This window comes from Urocitellus parryii, chromosome 14 (genome assembly GCF_045843805.1).
Source record: "Urocitellus parryii isolate mUroPar1 chromosome 14, mUroPar1.hap1, whole genome shotgun sequence".
NCBI classification, from domain to species: Eukaryota; Metazoa; Chordata; class Mammalia; order Rodentia; family Sciuridae; genus Urocitellus; species Urocitellus parryii.
Window position 1 is genome coordinate 36,640,633 of NC_135544.1, and position 17,470 is coordinate 36,658,102.

The 17,470-nt window shown below is 32.8% G+C and overlaps 1 protein-coding gene across 2 annotated transcripts in view; it reads left to right on the forward strand.

The window, feature by feature from the left end:
- Positions 1 to 17,470, forward strand: part of Gpm6a (glycoprotein M6A) — a 313,002-nt gene that overhangs the window by 272,769 nt on the left and 22,763 nt on the right. For both annotated transcript variants that reach the window (XM_026389725.2, XM_026389726.2), the window contains one exon: positions 10,826 to 10,982. In XM_026389725.2, coding sequence (XP_026245510.1) covers positions 10,826 to 10,982 — 157 coding nt within the window. The remainder of the gene's footprint in view (positions 1 to 10,825; positions 10,983 to 17,470) is intronic.

A 17,470-nucleotide genomic window follows, 5' to 3' on the forward strand; every position in this document is an offset into this window, starting at 1 on the left:
CTGGCTCCATTCCTCAGGACTCCAGGTGAGGCTGAACTTTATGGTAGATGAGTGTGGCGGAGGGAAGCAGCTCACATCTGGATCAGAAAGCAGAGACTCCACTCACCAGATACAAATGTGTACCTAAAGTCATGCCCCAATTCCCACCTCTTCCAGCCACACCCTAGCACTTCAGTTACCACGCAAGTAATCCCTATCAGAGGATTAAATTTAAGATTCTTACAACCCAATCATTTCTCCTGTGAACCTTCTTGTATTATCTGACACATGAGCTTTTGGTTTGGGGGTGACACCTCACATCCAAACCATAACAAGCAACAACAAAAACAAAACCAAATACCTAAATGTGAAGAATTTAGATAAGGATACAACATACTTTTTGGGTTTGATCCAGTTTGGCTTTTTGCCATTGTAGATATCTTAACTTGGGCAAGTTACTTAACCTCTGTACCTCAGTCTCTCTTCAGTAAAAGGAACAAACTAATGTTGCCTACTTCCTAACGCTCTGATGAATATAAAATTTGTTGATATTTTAAAACAACTATTTCTGGTTCACAGTAAGCACTATACAGTTATTTATTGTGATGGGGATAGTGATGATAATGATGATAAAGATTGTTAAATTAATGGTAATGCTCTATTCCTTGAAGCCCTGTTTCAATTGTAATGCCCACTGCCATGCTTCCTAACACCTGGTTGTTCCTGGACATGGCCCACTTACCATAATAGTGCTGTTGCTTTACTATTCCATCAGGATAGAGATTACAGCAGAGGTAAACATTTGAGCAAGGTTCAGGCTGGATTTGAATTTAAAGATCTAACTTCTCTCTTAACATTCAAAAATACAAGAATACAGTCATTTTAGGAAAAATAAAGAACATAATAATCTTGTTTAAGTGATATCTTGAAGGTTATCAGGTAGAAGCAAACTTACTTTGTTCTTCATGGTGAAAAGAAAGACACAGGCTTAGGATTCTAAGTTATAGGGATGGATTGCCTTGGAATGTAATGATTTGTTGATTAGTGAAGCTGTTTGGATAAAGCTGTTAATGAATTTTCAGTTCTTAGATGCTTAGAATCTGTGATTCACTTAGTCTAGTTTATTTTTAAGAACAGTTATCTTAGTAATAGCCCCCATTTCACTAATTGAGTTGTTGTGAATATTGAGTATGTGAATATATGTTAACCTAGAATTCATTTTTGTTCTAAGATACTCCTGATTTCAAAAGTCTAGATATCTTTTCCAGGATAATCTTTTGTTTGATTATTCTTTTAACATATTCATTCACTGAGCTAACCTATGTGCCAATCACTGTTCTAATCTTCAGGGAGGCATAGCAGAGCCAGACAAATTCCTTGTCCTCAAGACTGACATATCAAAGACAGGAGAGCAAAGTGTCATCCACATCAGACCAAACAGATATGGATTAGAGAATGGTGGAGTCACTCCTTTAACTGAATTCTGTAATTCATCAGGCTAAACAAATGGAGTGAAGAAACTATAACAGTTTGTGCTATGTGGTGTTTACAAAGACAAACAGAAAATTATATTGAATGAGACACAATGGTAAAAAGAGACCCAACATGTGCATACTGACAAGTGCAAATAAAATTATGTCTCTACCTCATAATTTACTCAAAAAAAGTTAAAAGTTGAAAGTTAAATTGAAGACTAAGTTAATTTTTAGGGGCTAGAATAAAATATAAATTAAAGCTTTGCTTATTATGGGATCTGAAGTATATCAGCAAAATAAGAAATCATAAAGGATTTATGGATTTGACCTAATAAAAATTTAAAGTTTACTCTTTAAATGTTATTTAAACATTGAATTTATATAAAAACTGATAAAAATGTAGTATACACGACAAGAATTTACAATGTTAATAAATGAAAAACTAAGCCAAAAATATTCTAGTGAAACAAAGGTAAAATATAAAACAGCAATGCCAATAAAAATACAACAGATTAATAGCCAATAAATGTATGTTAATTATCACTAAAAAAACTAAGAAACATTTAAAGTGATGACATCAGAAAATTATAATACCTGGTATTAGGAAATAGAGAAGCCCTTTTTCTCTTTATGAATAAATTTTCACTTTAGAACAAACTTTCTGGACATTATTTTGATACATACACTTTAATTTTTCTAGGAATTTAACTCTGGGAAACAATTTAGGCTCTGAGCAAAGACTAGCAAAGTGTAACTGTCATGCTGTTTGCAATATTGATGCAATTTTTTCCCACTGCTCCTGGAAAACAAATGACCACACATTTAGTGGCTTAAACAGCACAAAGTTTATTTTTATAGTTCTGGAGGTCAGAAGTCTGAAAGGAGTCTTACTGGGTTTACTGAAATGGGCTAAAATTATGGTGTTGGCATGACTTTGTCCCACCTGGAGTCTCTAGGGGAAAATCCATATCCTTGCTTGTCCAACTTCCAAAAACCACCTGCATTATTTGGCTCATTGTCCCTTTCTGTCTTCAGAGCCAACAGCATGGCATCTTCAACTCCATCTCTGATTTTGATCTTGCCCCTTCCACCTCTCTCACTTTTGAGAACCCTTATAACTATGTGGATCCACCCAGATCATGCAGGATAACCTTCCCCTCTTGAGATCATTACTCTCATTCCCAAGTCCCTGTTTCCATGTAATATAACATGTTCACAGGTTCTGGGGATTAGATTCTAGACATCTTTGAGAGGAGCATTATTCTTCTTACCACTGATCAAAAGTAGGGTACTGATAAAATACTTCTTCAAAGGATAGAATGTACCATAACCCTAAAAAATGTTGAAAAATTATGTAATAGTTTAAAATATCTTTACTAAAAAGGAAGTTTTCAAATAGTCTATAACACTCATAACTTTTGTAAAATTAAATTTATATTAAACTGGAAGAATAAACAGCAAACAGTTGGAGTTTTGGGTTGTTTGTTGTGATTTTTCATTCATTTTCCCCCAATGAACAGACATTGTTTTCTGGTTAGTAAAATAGTTGTGTATACAAACAATGATAAATTTGAAAGTTTACATTTTAAAAGTAAGCAAAATGCTTTAGAATAGGATAACATAAAGATAACTTTGAAAAACAAAAATTAGTGAAAGGAAAGAAACACTTAGGATTATTTAATTCTTCTATGGACATTCTCAGTGGCTTCATATCAGAAGGTTAATAATGCATTATCAATGATATGTCATTGACAGAAATGTATATTTATCTAAATAACAAGAGTTTAAGTTTCCTAACATAAATGTGAAGTTATTTGTTATATTAGGTTGACAGGTAACATGTTAATAAAAGAGTATTTTTATGATAAAGTAGAAGGAATCAAGTCAAAGTCAGGCTTATTATAATTTAAATATTTTGATAGTTTAAAATATTGAAATTAATTTTGGAATATAATATTAAGAAATTTTCATCTTCAGGTTGTTTGAAGAAAAAAAATATGCCTAAGAATATTTGAACATGCAGAAATTAACATGCAAGTTAAAGTGTATAACTTGTGGTAATCTGAATAATCGCTCCTAAAGATATCCAGATTCTAATCTCTGTCACCTGAGTATATGACCTGATATAGAAAAAGTAGACTAAAGAGTTCAATTAAGGTCAGGATTTTGAGGTGGTGAGATCCTTCTGGATTATCCAGGTGAACCCTCACAATACAAGGGTCATGAGAGGGAAGAAGAGAGATATTTGACCAGAGAAAAAGCCAGTGTGATTCCTGAAATGACATGTTGCCTACATCTTTGAAGATGGAGAAGGGGCCACTAGTCAAGGATTGCTGGGAATGTAGCTCCTGAAGCTGCAAAATGCAACATTCTGAAGTGTCTCTAGAGGGAGTGAAGCTCTGCCTGGATTCAGCCCAGTGAAACTGATTTCAAATTTCTGACACCTGTAACTATAAGAAAGTGTGTTTTGTTTTCAACCTTGAGTTTGTTTATTAGAGCAGCCATAAAAAAATTAATATATAGCCTGATCATTTTATTGCAGTACCTACTATAAATCATTGCTTATTATTATTACTTATCAATAGTAATTATAAATTTTAGTGAATTTCACAAAGTTATGATTATTATTGACAGATATTCTTACAGAATATTAGTTTGAAATTCTTAAATTTCAAAAAGGCAAACCAAAAGGTATATGACTGATATAATTGTCATCCATGATTTGGTATTATACTTCCTACAAAATGCCAGACTTGATATACACATGCATTTTAATTAAATAAACATGACTTTGGAAACAAAGATGATGAAATAGTAAGCACTAGCCCTTTTGGCTAGTAGTCATGTTGAAACAGGTACAAAGAGCCATGTGAAATAGCCCACATCAGCCCCTACCACAAGCCATACAGCTTGGCATTGGGGGAAAATTTCCCAACTGATGAGTTTCCCTTGGGGGGAAAGAGAAAAGTGGAGCGTTCATCCAGTGTTCTGACTCTTCAGAGAGCTGCCCAAGCACTCATTTCCATCTCAATTCATTCTTCTAATTGACAGAACTAATATAATTTGTGTGACAAGGGTCCTTTGAGAAAAATTCAGTATAGCTGAGATGACTCACAGCTAGAGAGGGAGGAAAACGTTCAGCAAACACCAACAGAACCAAATAGACTGTAACACAATCATAGTGGTGGACTTAAATACCCCACTTTCAGTAATGGATTAAGTATCTAGAGAGATCAATAAAGAAACAGAAACTTTTAACCAAGGTTTAGACCAAATGAACATGAAAGGCAAATATCATAACATTCTACCTAACATCAATAGAAATACACATTTTTCTCAAGTGCGTATGGAATATTAACCAGTATATAAAATACATTAAGGCCCCAAACAAGATTTAACAAGTTTAGGATGATTAAATTCATGCCAATATAATTCTACATATAATAGCATCCAAGAAGGGAAACATTGCTTAGGAATAAATGAATGAAGGAGGCAAAACATTTGCACACTGAAAACTACAAAACATTTCTGAAATAAATCAAAGACACAAATAAGTGGAAAAATTACCATATTCATGGATTAGAAGATTTTTATTGCTAATATGCCTAAACAACACAAACTTCTTTACAGATCAATTCAATTCCCAACAAAACCCCAATGGCAGTTTTTACAGAAATGGAAAAATTGTTTAATTCTAAAATACATGTAGAATCATTAAAAACTCTGGACAGCAAAACACTCTTATTCTTGAGAAAGAATAAAGGCAGGTACACGTTTATTCTTGATTTCAAAACATTATAAATCTATAGTAATGAAAACAATCTAGCACAGACATAAAACAAATCAATGGAACAAAATTGAAAGTCCAGATATAATCTCATACATACACAATTTAATTATTGCAAATAGGGTGGCAAGATTGTCTCTTCAAAAATGCAGAAAATGTGGTCTCCTCAATAAATGGTATTGGGAATACAGGGTATCCACATCCAAAAGAATGAAATTGGACCCTTAAACTATACACAAAAATCTGCTTAGAATGAATTAAAGATTAAAAGTAAAACCTGAATTCTTGTGCATAGTTGATAGGAATGTAAAATGGTACAGCTGTTGTGTAAAAAGAGTACAGAGGTCCCTTAAAATTTTTAAACATACAATTACCATAGAATCTAGCAATCCTAATTTGGGGTATCCATCCAAAGGAAGAGAAATCAAAATCTTGAGGAGATACCCTCACTCCCATGTTTATTGCATCATCTATAACAATATCCAAAGTGTGGAAACATACTAAATATCTGTGGATGGATGGAGAAAATATGGTTTATGTATGTAATGGAATATTATTCAGACATTCAAAGTGAAAATCCTGCCAGATTCTAAAATATGGACGACAGGGCTTTAGTCTAAGTGAAATAAGGCAGCCACCAGGAAGAACATGCTGCATGTTCCATATATATGAGATATATGACATTCTCAACCTCATAAAAACAGAAGTGATGGTTGCCAGGGGCTGGTGGGAGAATAAATGAGTTGCTGTTCAATGGGTATGAAGTTTCAGTCTTGCAAGATGAAAAAGTTCTAGATCAGCCACAAAACATAGTGTTTAGAGTTTACCATTCCATAAGATGCTCTTAAAATCTGCTAAGAGATTAAATATTACACGGATTTTTACCACAATAAAAATAATTTAACATGAATTTTCTGCATGACATTTGTGAACATTCAAAGCAGTTTCAAAATCTCTTTAAAGTTGTGATACTGTGTTCTCTTCTGAATTCTAATAGAAAAGCAAATGGAACCATTAACTTCAATATATCTATACCCAATACTGGAAAATATGTTTATTGCTTATCCATTAACACATTGAACTGATTAATAACAACCTGATTAAGAAGGGACTAGTGGTCCCTTCTCCAAATTCAACAATAAATGTTAAAATTAAGATTTTCCAACTCTAAGAAGAGATACTACATACTCCAGCATCTCTGTCAAATCTCTGTTTTCTAATACATGATTATAGCGTGCATCATAGAGGCAATGTCAGAAATCGTTCAAACCAACCTCCTATTCAGACGAATCAATAAATGTTAGTTTCTTGCCACCATCATAAAGAAGTCACCACAAACTTGGTAGCTTAAAACAAAACAAAAAATGGAGTTTGGGTCCAGCTCAGAGGTAGAGCACTTGCCTAGAATGAATGAGTAAGCACTAAATTCAATCCCCAGCATTGCATTAGAGGAAAAAGAAGAGGAGGAAAATAAGGAGGCAATATATACTGGAGAGGCCAGAAGTCTGGAGTGAAAGTATCTGCAGGGTTGGATCTTTCCAGAATGCAAGGGTGTTCTTGGCCTCTTCCTGGAGCTGGTGGTACTGGCATTCTGTGGCTTGAAGACACTTCACTCCAATCTCTGTCTCCATGTTAGTACTTTCTCTTTTTTCTGTGTGTTTCTCTCAAAGTTCTCTCTGCTTGTTCCCCTTAAGGATATATGTGATTAGCTTAAAGACCCACCTGAATGATACAGGATCATTTTCTCCTGTCAAGATCCTTAACTTCAACATAATTTATGTAATATTAAGTAATATTCACTCATTTGCCTTATCAAGTAAGAGTCATAGGATTCAGGGATTATAAAGCCGATGTTGGAGGGATAGGTTTTTAGCTGACCACCATAACCAAAGGTGTTTTTACTTTGCTCTTTTTACAATTTTCTGCTAATAAAAACTTTTTGTGAAAGTGAAAACATTGGAAAATTTTAGAGATACATGAGCAAAGAAAGCATGGCTGTATAGTTCTCTCTGCAATTTTAATCTCCTACTTTTTATGTGAGAAGAATCTAGATAGGTATAAACAGCAATTTGGAACTCTAAGATGCATAGGAAAGCTGAACAGAAAATCTATTTCTAGTTTCAATGGAGGGATTAAGCCTATTTCCAAAATACCTGCAAAAAAGGCATACACCCACAATGTTTTATTGATATTTTTTATTTAAACTTAAAAGTTATATTAGTAAAAATGTTGATTTCTAATAAATGTCTAAAATAGCAATAGGGATGGATCTGGAGAATATCAGGATAAGTAAAATAAACCTGACCTCCAAAACAAAGGTCAAATATTCTCTCTCATATGTGGATGCTAACCCACAACAAGGGGAGCAGGGGGAATAAAAGTTCAGTGTATAAGAAAAATGGAATGAAGGGAAGGAAGTGGAGATAGGAAAAGGAAAGACAGTATAATGAATTTGACATAACTTTCCTATGTACATATATGAAGACACCACAGTGAGTCTCACCAACATGTACATCTATGAGACTAGGGTTCTAATTAGAATAAGATATATTCCATTCTTGTATAATTATATCAAAATAGACTGTACTGTTAAATAATTCTAAAAAGAACCAATAAAATAAAAAAATAGCAATAGATGTTATACATATATATATGGGCATATGTATACATGCATACATACATATTTATACACATACATATATATACATATAAACAAATCTAAACTTAGAATATTATTCAAGCAGACACCCCCACTAAAATTGGGACAAGGAAGGTAAGAATAATCTCTACTTCTGCTCAACATTATTCTGGATGTAATTGCTAATTCAGTTAGATTAGAGAAAACGATCAGACACCTAAGACTTAGAAAATAAGAAATAAAACTCTCTTTGAGATAATAGGTTGATATATATCTGGAACAATCTTAAAGGATCAATGATTAAGCCAATTCAAAAAATAGGAGCATTCAGCAATGTACAGGATTAAAAAAAAACTACATGAAAAGCAGCAACATTTGTATAGACAAATAATAATTAGAAGATTTGGTGGTAAAGCCAAATTTTGTTTACATTGGTCAAAACAAGCCAAAAAATAAACTTAACTGTAAGTACTTAAAATTGACCTGAAGTAAGAAGTAAAATGTTCCCAAGAGTTATAAAAGTTGATGTGAACAAATGAAAAGGCACCCCTGGTTCTTGGTGAGGATTATTAAAGTATTAGTTCTCTCAAAATTTATTTACAAATTAAATGAAATCTAAAACAAACTTCAGTGAGCTTTTCTCTAGAATGAAAGAAGTTAAACTTAAAATTCACATGAAAAGATGAAAACATAAGAAGAGCTAAGAAAATACTGACAAGGAAGATCTTGGTGGTGTCTAACCCTGGAAGATATCAAGATACACCCAAAGCCTCTATAATTAGAGCAATGCTGTACTGACTGACACATGCACAGACAGACTTGTGGGATAAAATGGAAAGGATAGAAATGGACACATCAAGACTTAGCTCGATTAATCAATCTATCTATCTGTATTTTAGGATAGTGGTAGTATTGAAATAAGTCGATCAAAGATTATACTTTAATAAATGGTAAGACAAGTAGTCAGTTTGAAAAATAAAATTGTGTCCAATTCTTATATCACTCAAAGAATAAACACTAAATTTGTATCTAAATATAATAAAATGAAACTATACACATGGTAGAAGAAAGCAGAAGTGATGAAATAAGGATCAAGAAATCTAATAAATTTACAATAGTCTTAAAACAAAACAATTTTTTAGCACTAAAATTAACCAGAACTGAAAGATGTCTAGAGGAACACAATAAAACATTATTTTTCTGTAATATTTAAGAGTTACTTAAAAGTATACAAAATGTACAGTTACTAAAACAGCTAATTTATTTCTTCCTCCTTTGAAAGGAAGTGGCTTCAGTTGTTCCCCATGTATAGAACTCTACAAAACAACGTATCTGTAATTTGTAACATAAATATTGCAATGTTAGTAACAATACTGCAACCTTGTTTTTCAAAGTCCACTTTATTTTGATCAGTTCAGTATACTACACTGATTATTTTAAATTATTTTATTATTCTTTTCATCAGAATAAGAAATATCATTAAAATGTCCATACTACTGGAAGTGATTTGCAGATTTAATGAAATCCCTACCAAAACACCATGGATGAATTTTGCTGAATTATGCAATTATGTCTTACTCATCAAATTCACCCCACTGTGTCCAAAAAGTTTTTAGCCTCGAGGTACATCAATATTAGTGCTGTGTTGACTTTTAGGTTAGAATGTCATGTCCTGTATCATAAACAATGCATACATACAGTGAATACATTACAAATGTTGTAGATGATCCGTTTCTTAAATTAAGTAAAAGTAGAGCATTAAACTGGTGTATATCACATCTACATTTCACTGGCATTTTTACAACTCTGACCACATTGAATGTAAAATGGCCACTGGTTATAACAATATATAATAATAAATCTTAATGGAATGATCTTTAACTCCAAGCCACAATGATGGTAAATATTCCCATAGTTTTAAAAGATACCATTTGGAGAATAAATATAGAATAAATATTTTCAAAACTAGGAACTGCAAATAAAAACTCACTTCACAAAAACACTGTTGTTCTCTTTAATCCCAATGAATATTCATATCCTAGATGCAAAGCTATGGACTATGAATTTACCTATTTAACATCTATCAATCTGTCATCTGTTTATTTATTCATCCATCCATCTAAACAACCTACCTATCTACCTTACTCCCTATCTCCATCTATTATCTATGCATCAGTTCTCTGTGTGTGCACTTTTATATTTCCTATGTAAATGTTTTATTTTAGCTATGTGATTTTTTTCTTCTATTGGGCAATCATTTGTGAGAAAAGGAAAAGTATCTTCCCAAGCCTTTATGGAAATATGCTATGGTTTAATTCATGCCCAGTTCTGTATAATTAGTGATTCTGGCTAAATTTTATAGATAAATTACAATTTATCTGTAAAATTATATCCTTGTTATTACTGAGATTGCATTAGCAACAGCAGCAAATATTTATGATGGCTTAAGGTAAGTATAAAATAAAACAAAATTGATTATTCATAGGAAAGACATATTAAGTATGTCATTTTATGCAAAATACATCATTACCTGTAAAGTTTTCTTTTTAAAAAATGTTTTAAAATCTCAATGTTCTACATATAAATGCTTACATTCACATTTTGTACTAGTCAGATAAATTATCCTGTTTATCAAATGAATTTAAGTAAACTTCTTTGGAAATATAATTCACTGCTTATCCAAGACTACATGGATGTAACCAGGGAAGCGGGGATGCTAGAAGGGAAGAAGACACCTACACACATGAAAACCTCAAATCCCTTCAGGACAAATATTAGAAGTGGCAGAACAAAATGTATATATACATTAGAAATATGAAGCAAAAATGTTTGTAAATTCAGCCTCCACCGTGAATATCAACATTCTCCAACTTTCCTTCCAAAAGAGCCTTGAGCATACCAGAATCAATTTCTGCAGACCAACAACACTTTTCCCTTCTCCCCCAGGATTGACATCTTTAAGTATGTGATCTACGGCATTGCAGCTGCGTTCTTCGTGTATGGCATTCTGCTGATGGTGGAAGGATTCTTCACAACTGGTGCAATCAAAGATCTCTATGGGGATTTCAAAATCACCACTTGCGGAAGATGCGTGAGCGCCTGGGTATGTTATTTCTCTGCATTTAGTGTTTAATGTGGGTTTATTTCAATAGCACACAGGTGTTTACATTCATCTGCTAAGAAAGTATTTTTTAAACACATTAACATTCTCTTCATTGATGGGCTATCTTAAATCTTGATGACATTACTTCCAAATTAAGATTTTTTTTCTTGTGAAAATTCTTTTCAAATTCTCAAATTATATGCAGTACAACTTGCTTTGTTTCTAGAGGCAGCAAAAGTGCCTACTGATTTATGATTACTTTTTACAAAGGACTTTGACATTCCCATACAGAATAACAGAAAAATCTATTTCGAATTTATAGGCAATATGTATACCTGAACCCCACCTAAACATATCTCTATATTTTACTATATAAATTTTGGGGTAACTCTAGTATTTTGTGATGACTTAAGAATTATATGAATTTTGACCCTAAATCTTTCTTGATATGATATTTAGTGGTAAATCAAATTTATACTCATATTGCTAGACATACTACAATGTAGACTAAGCATTTATATATCTTCTAATGCACAGGAGTGGTGAAAATTCAGAGTAATATGGTTGAAAGTACTTTTGTATGTCTTAGAATAATTTTCTTATAATGAAACACTGAAGTTTTTATTCTATTTTTCTGCTGTACAAGACATGTGTTTAATTATAGAATATAATTCATATTAAGTATGCTTTCTAATACGTAATGATATCATTTACTTCAACCTCACAGAAAAGTTCAAAAATATTTGTTAACCAACAAACTTTTTCTTCCCTTGCTTATAACAAGTTCTGTGTTGCTGCTCAATATCATTAGGATAGGAATCTCAGATGAGAATTTGCCTGAGTTGTGAATATTTGTAGTTATCTATGGAATAATTTTTTGTGATACTCATTTATTTCTGTTTTGTGGACAATGCTTAGTTGTACTCAAGGAAGTAAAAGACATTAATGTGAATAAAAGTGGAATTTAAATAATGTGACTAAGGGGCTTTAAACTGCATCTACCACCTACATTCCTTGTAGCATTAATATCAAATTACAAATCTAGAATAAATTAATATACAGAAAGATCTTGCATTAACAAAAGCAACATAAATATTCAGTAGGCTAGTACTCAATGATATCTAAGAAATTTTTTCTAGTAAAAAGAAAGCCTCTTATTTTAGAATCATTTCCATTTTGCCACTGTATTGAAATAAATTAATAATGGCCAGAATATAGCAAATTAATTTAATGTTGGTTTTTTTGTTATGATTGGGATAGTATTGTGATACCACTGTGAGCCTCAGAAATTCACTTTCCTCCTCTGGATCACAGTTTACTCATTGGCAAAATCAAGATCATCTCTAAAGTTCACACCAGCTCTCCACAAAGCTACAAAAGTGAACCCATGAGAGATAAAGGTGTCTGTCTATAAGCACATTTCTGGTATCAGGCCCTCTGGCCAGGACTATTGCAGTCAATTTTGTTGTTTCGTTCAGAATTGTAAAATAAATTCATAGTAAAAATAATCACAGAAGGAAATGAATATCTGTGTGTAACTACTTGTCTTTGTGCCAGTTAAGCATCTTAAAGGAATCTCAAATAACTACTTCTAAAGCAAATCATAAACCACATTTTTTTGTGTGTGTGGTAATAGTAACAATTGTGTCACTAGTCCCACCCAACAGGCTTGAAGGGTGGAAGCAGCTGTGTTGGTTCCCATGGTGGCTGTGCAGCAGAGATTCAGCCCACCAAGATTGCCCTAACTCTTTTAACACTCTCCCTGCCACCCAGGGAATGAACAGCACTGAGGCAGAAGTAGAAGCCACATCCCTCTGCACATTGAAGAGGGCTCTGGGTCATGCTCAGCTACCCCAACACTATCTTCTTGAAGGGAAGGACTTTGAGGCTCAGGAAGTGAATAGCTGTGTGTGGTCCATTTCAGTTTGGCTTCATGAAATCCTGGGGCAGGGGCTGGGGGAGATTTGCCCTCTGTGCTCTCTGGTACTTGTTTTCCTTTCTTTCTTATTTTCATTTTTCTTATTCTCTTCATCCTCCCCACCTCCATCTCTTCCTCCTCTCTTCCTTTTCCTATTTGTAGGTAGAATATATCTTCAAGTTCATTGAGTTAACCTGCTCTTCCTCTCTTCCTTACTTTTAAAAATGTCTGTGTTTCTGAAATTTTATCAATGCATTTCGACTAGTAATAGTAAATAATACTAAAAGGTGGAATCATTTTTTTTGCATCAACTCCATGAAAAGCTTCCTGAATTAATACTAGTAGAACTTTGTTATCCTATTCCTGTTTCTCTATACCACATAAAAAACAAAATGGTTACTAATTGAAACTACATCAGCACAAATGCAATTAATTTAAAAAGCAGAATTATATCACTAAACTTGGATGCTAATCAATATTCTTTCTTAGTGCTCTTGAAAGCACATTTGATCTGCATTGTTGCTTCCTCTCATGCCCTGTCAAGGCCCATTCAAATTCATTTCAAAAATTTGGTGCCATCATTCAAAAGTCTGGTGTGCATATCTGTGTTCAAATTTCCCTTCTGTATAAGGACTCCAGTCATACAGGCTTAGAGTCCACTCTATTGACCTCATTTTTTCCTTGCTTACATCTGTAAAGACCTAATCTCCACACAGGGTCACTTTCTGGGATACTAAGAGTAGGATTTCATTATATGATTTTGCAAAGACAAAATTGAATCCATAACAATATGTCCTCTTAAAACAGCAGCAATATACTATATACAGTTTTTAAAGCAACCAAGACAAGTGGTTACTATTATTACCTCATTTTGCAGATACATTTTACAAATGAAGAAACATTCTACTTGTTTATTTTTAAATACCCTTCTTGTTAACCTTAGATATCGTAGCTTTTGATCACAGCATGTTAGGCTAGTACCTGCAAAACATACACTATATAATTAGCTTTCAATCTGTTCCATATGTCATAACTCATAGTTCATTTTTGTAGCTCAAAGTCAGTAATAATACTATGAAACATTGTTAAGTGCTTAATATGCCAGTTACCATACTCTGAACTTTAAAAACTATTAGGCCATTTCATCCTCCAAACAACTGGGTGAGGTAGATACTGGTACAACTTTATGGATGGCCAAACTACCAGGAAGAGAATTTGATAGCCACAATTGTAAATTGTCTCTTTTTGCAATAAAAGGATGCTGTGCAGAAGATAAAAGAATTCAGTACTCTAAGATACTTTGCCATGAGTAGGATGTTTTTGATAGCTATCTGTAAAGAATCTTAAGGTAAATTTGTAAGCAGGGTTTTCATCAAGGAAACCTTCATTCTAGACTGTCCCAAAAATTTATCTTCTTTTAAGATTAACACATATAAACAGACAAACAAAAAGCAATTTTTTGAACAAGACTGCCAATACAGAGTTCCTAAAATAAAGCCTCATCTCTCCATAGGATACAGCAAATCTAACACAGGGAAGTCACCCTGATTTTTTTCAGATTAGAACAATACACTTTAACCCTGGTTTTTCAGTAGGAAAAACTAAAAATAAAAAAGAGGAGAATGCAGACTGTTTCAGGAAGACCAATAATATTTAAAAATAATGTTTCAAAAGTGTTGCTTTATGGAAGAAAGATCCAGGATTTTATGAGCTGTAAGTTTTTGAAGTAGATTTTCAAGTATGGCTCAGAACTAAACCCAAATTCTAGGACTATAGGCCAATGTCAGTGTAGCTACTGAGATGTTAACAGTCTCAGCACATAAAATGTAGGAGGAAACCAATCAAAATTCTCACTCATTTTAATTTCTTGCGGTAAAATTGGACAGAAATTTTTGATTAGCCTTATATAATGGCATTGGCCGAAATGAGAAAACCTGTTACAAAATGTAAAGAGGCTTCTAGTGTTAGATTTTCAAATATGAGAGATTTAGTGACAGAGGCTAGAAATGCAAAATTGAGAAAAAAAAGTTTAATCATGCAGAACCACTCAGCTCGCCATAAGTTCTGATTGTAACTCAATTATAATTAAAATAAATTCCTGAAATGTTAAGCCAACTTTTTTTTTTTTGGTTTTATGTTCTTTTTTGGTTGTTCTTTTGATGATTATTCAAGTCATGTTGTATAGTCTTCTGCCAAACTTTTTTTAAAATACATTTTATGCATTCAGTGGGATTTCAAATTTCATTAGACATATCTTACATATCATCCTATGATATAATTTCTGACAAGAAATTTGTGATTGTTTATTTTTTATAATCCTAAAATAATTTTTTTAAGAAACAAGTGTTTTCATTTAGAATAGTTTTAGATTTACAGAAAGGCAAAGATGGTACAGAGTTTCCATATTTATGAAACCCAATTGTCCAATTACTAATATCTTACATTAGTATGGTACATTTATCATAATTAATAAATCAATATAAATATTTACTCTCCATTGAAGTCCAAACTTTATTCAGATTTCCTTAGTTTTTACTAAATCTTTTTTTTTTTTTCTGTAACAGTATCCTATTAAGGATTTAATCATTTTTCCCTAAGCTACACTGACCAGGAACATTTTCTTTTCATTTTTTTAATATTTATTTTTTAGTTGTAGTTGGATACCATATCGTTAGTTAATTAATTTATTTTTATGTGGTGCTGAGGATAGAACCCAGGGCCTCGCTTGTGCTAGGCGAGTGCTCTACCGGCCAGCCACAACCCCAGCCCAACTGGGGACATATTCTAAGAATTGCCTTGTTTTTGATAACCTTGACAATTTTGAGAAATATTATCTATGTATTTGGTAATGTTACCTTGGGTATAATTTGTGTATTGTTTTTCTCATGATTAGACGGTTTTGGATGAGGGATTGAAGACCACAGAAATATGTCTTTCTCATCCTAAAATATATCTCTGATGATAAGTAAATCTGGAATGAAGAAGAAAAATATTTGGGGTAGGGAGAAATTCATAATGTTAACTCCATCCCATAAATATACATACCTGGGTCTGAGGCTGTGGCTCCATGGTAGAATGCTTGCCTCACACTGTGGGGCGCTGGGTTCCATCTTCAGCACCACATAAAAATAAATAAATAAAGATATTATGTCCATCTACAACTGAAAAATATTAAAATAAGTAAATATACACATCTATAATTTTTCAATTGATAACTTAAAAATAAAAATTTAAAAAGATCTTTAAAATATATTTTATCATAAATCACTATGTTAGGAATGAAATAAAAGTCATAGATTGCAAATAGTTTTAATAGTCTTCTCTTGAGAAGTGTCTGTTGAAGTCTCACCCATTTCTTAATTGGAGTATTTGGGGGCTTGGAGGGATTGGGGACTACTGAGTTGAGTTTCATGTATATTCTGCACATCAACCCTTTCCAGGTGCATATTTTGCAAATATGAACATTTACACATTCTGTAGAGTGTCTCTGCACTTGGTGGATTGCTTCCATTGCAGTGCTGAAACTTTTTAGTTTGATGTAATCCTATTGTTTTTGTTGCCTTACCCCCCAAAATTCTTCTGTAGTCTAATGATATAAAACATTTCTCCATTGTTCTCCTCTAACAGTGTTTGTACATTTGGGTCTTCTATTTAGCTCATTGATCTATTTGGATTTGATTTTAAATTATGGTGAGAGATAAGGGTCTAGTTCTGTGTGTTGATGCTCAGTTTTCCCAGCACCATTTATTGAAGAGACTCCCTTTACCTCCAATGTGTGTTCTTGGCACTTTTGTCAAAAATCCATTGTCTATAAATGCATGGATTTATTTTCAGTATCTAAAGTCTATTCTGTGTCTCAATGTGTCTGCTTTCCTATCAGCACCATATTGTTTTGCTTGCTATACTTTAGTAGCATTTTGAAGTCAGGAAACATGATACCTCTGGCTTTGGTTTTGTTGTTCAGGATTGCTATGGCTATTCAGAGTCCTTGGTGGTTCTATATGAATTTTAATTTTTTTTTCTATTTCTGTGAAGAATTTCATTAGTCGATTGATAGGGCCTAAATCAAGTTACTAAAAATCACTTTGGGTGGTATGGACATTTTAATGATATTAATTCTTCCAATTTACAAGCACAGGATATATTTTTATTTATGTGTGAATTTTTCAATTTTTTTCATCTAAGCGTTATAGTTCTCACTGTAGAAATATTGCAAATCCTTGGTTAAATTTATTTCTAAGTATTTTCTTCTTTTGTAGCTATTGCAAATGAAGTCAATTTCTTGGTTTATTTTTCAGATAGGCTATAGAAATACTGATGATTTTTGCAGGTTGATTTTTATATCCTACCAGTTTAGTGAATTAATTTATAAATTCTAACAGATTTTTTGGTGATCTTTATGTTTTCTAATAAATGCAATCATATTATCGGCAAAGCAGGGACAATTTAACATCATTACTTCAAATTAAAAAATAAAAAATTTTCAATGAAACCCAGGGCCTTGCACATACTTGCCAAGCAATCTAACCCTGAGCTATACCACCAGACCTCATTTTTTCCAATTGATGGT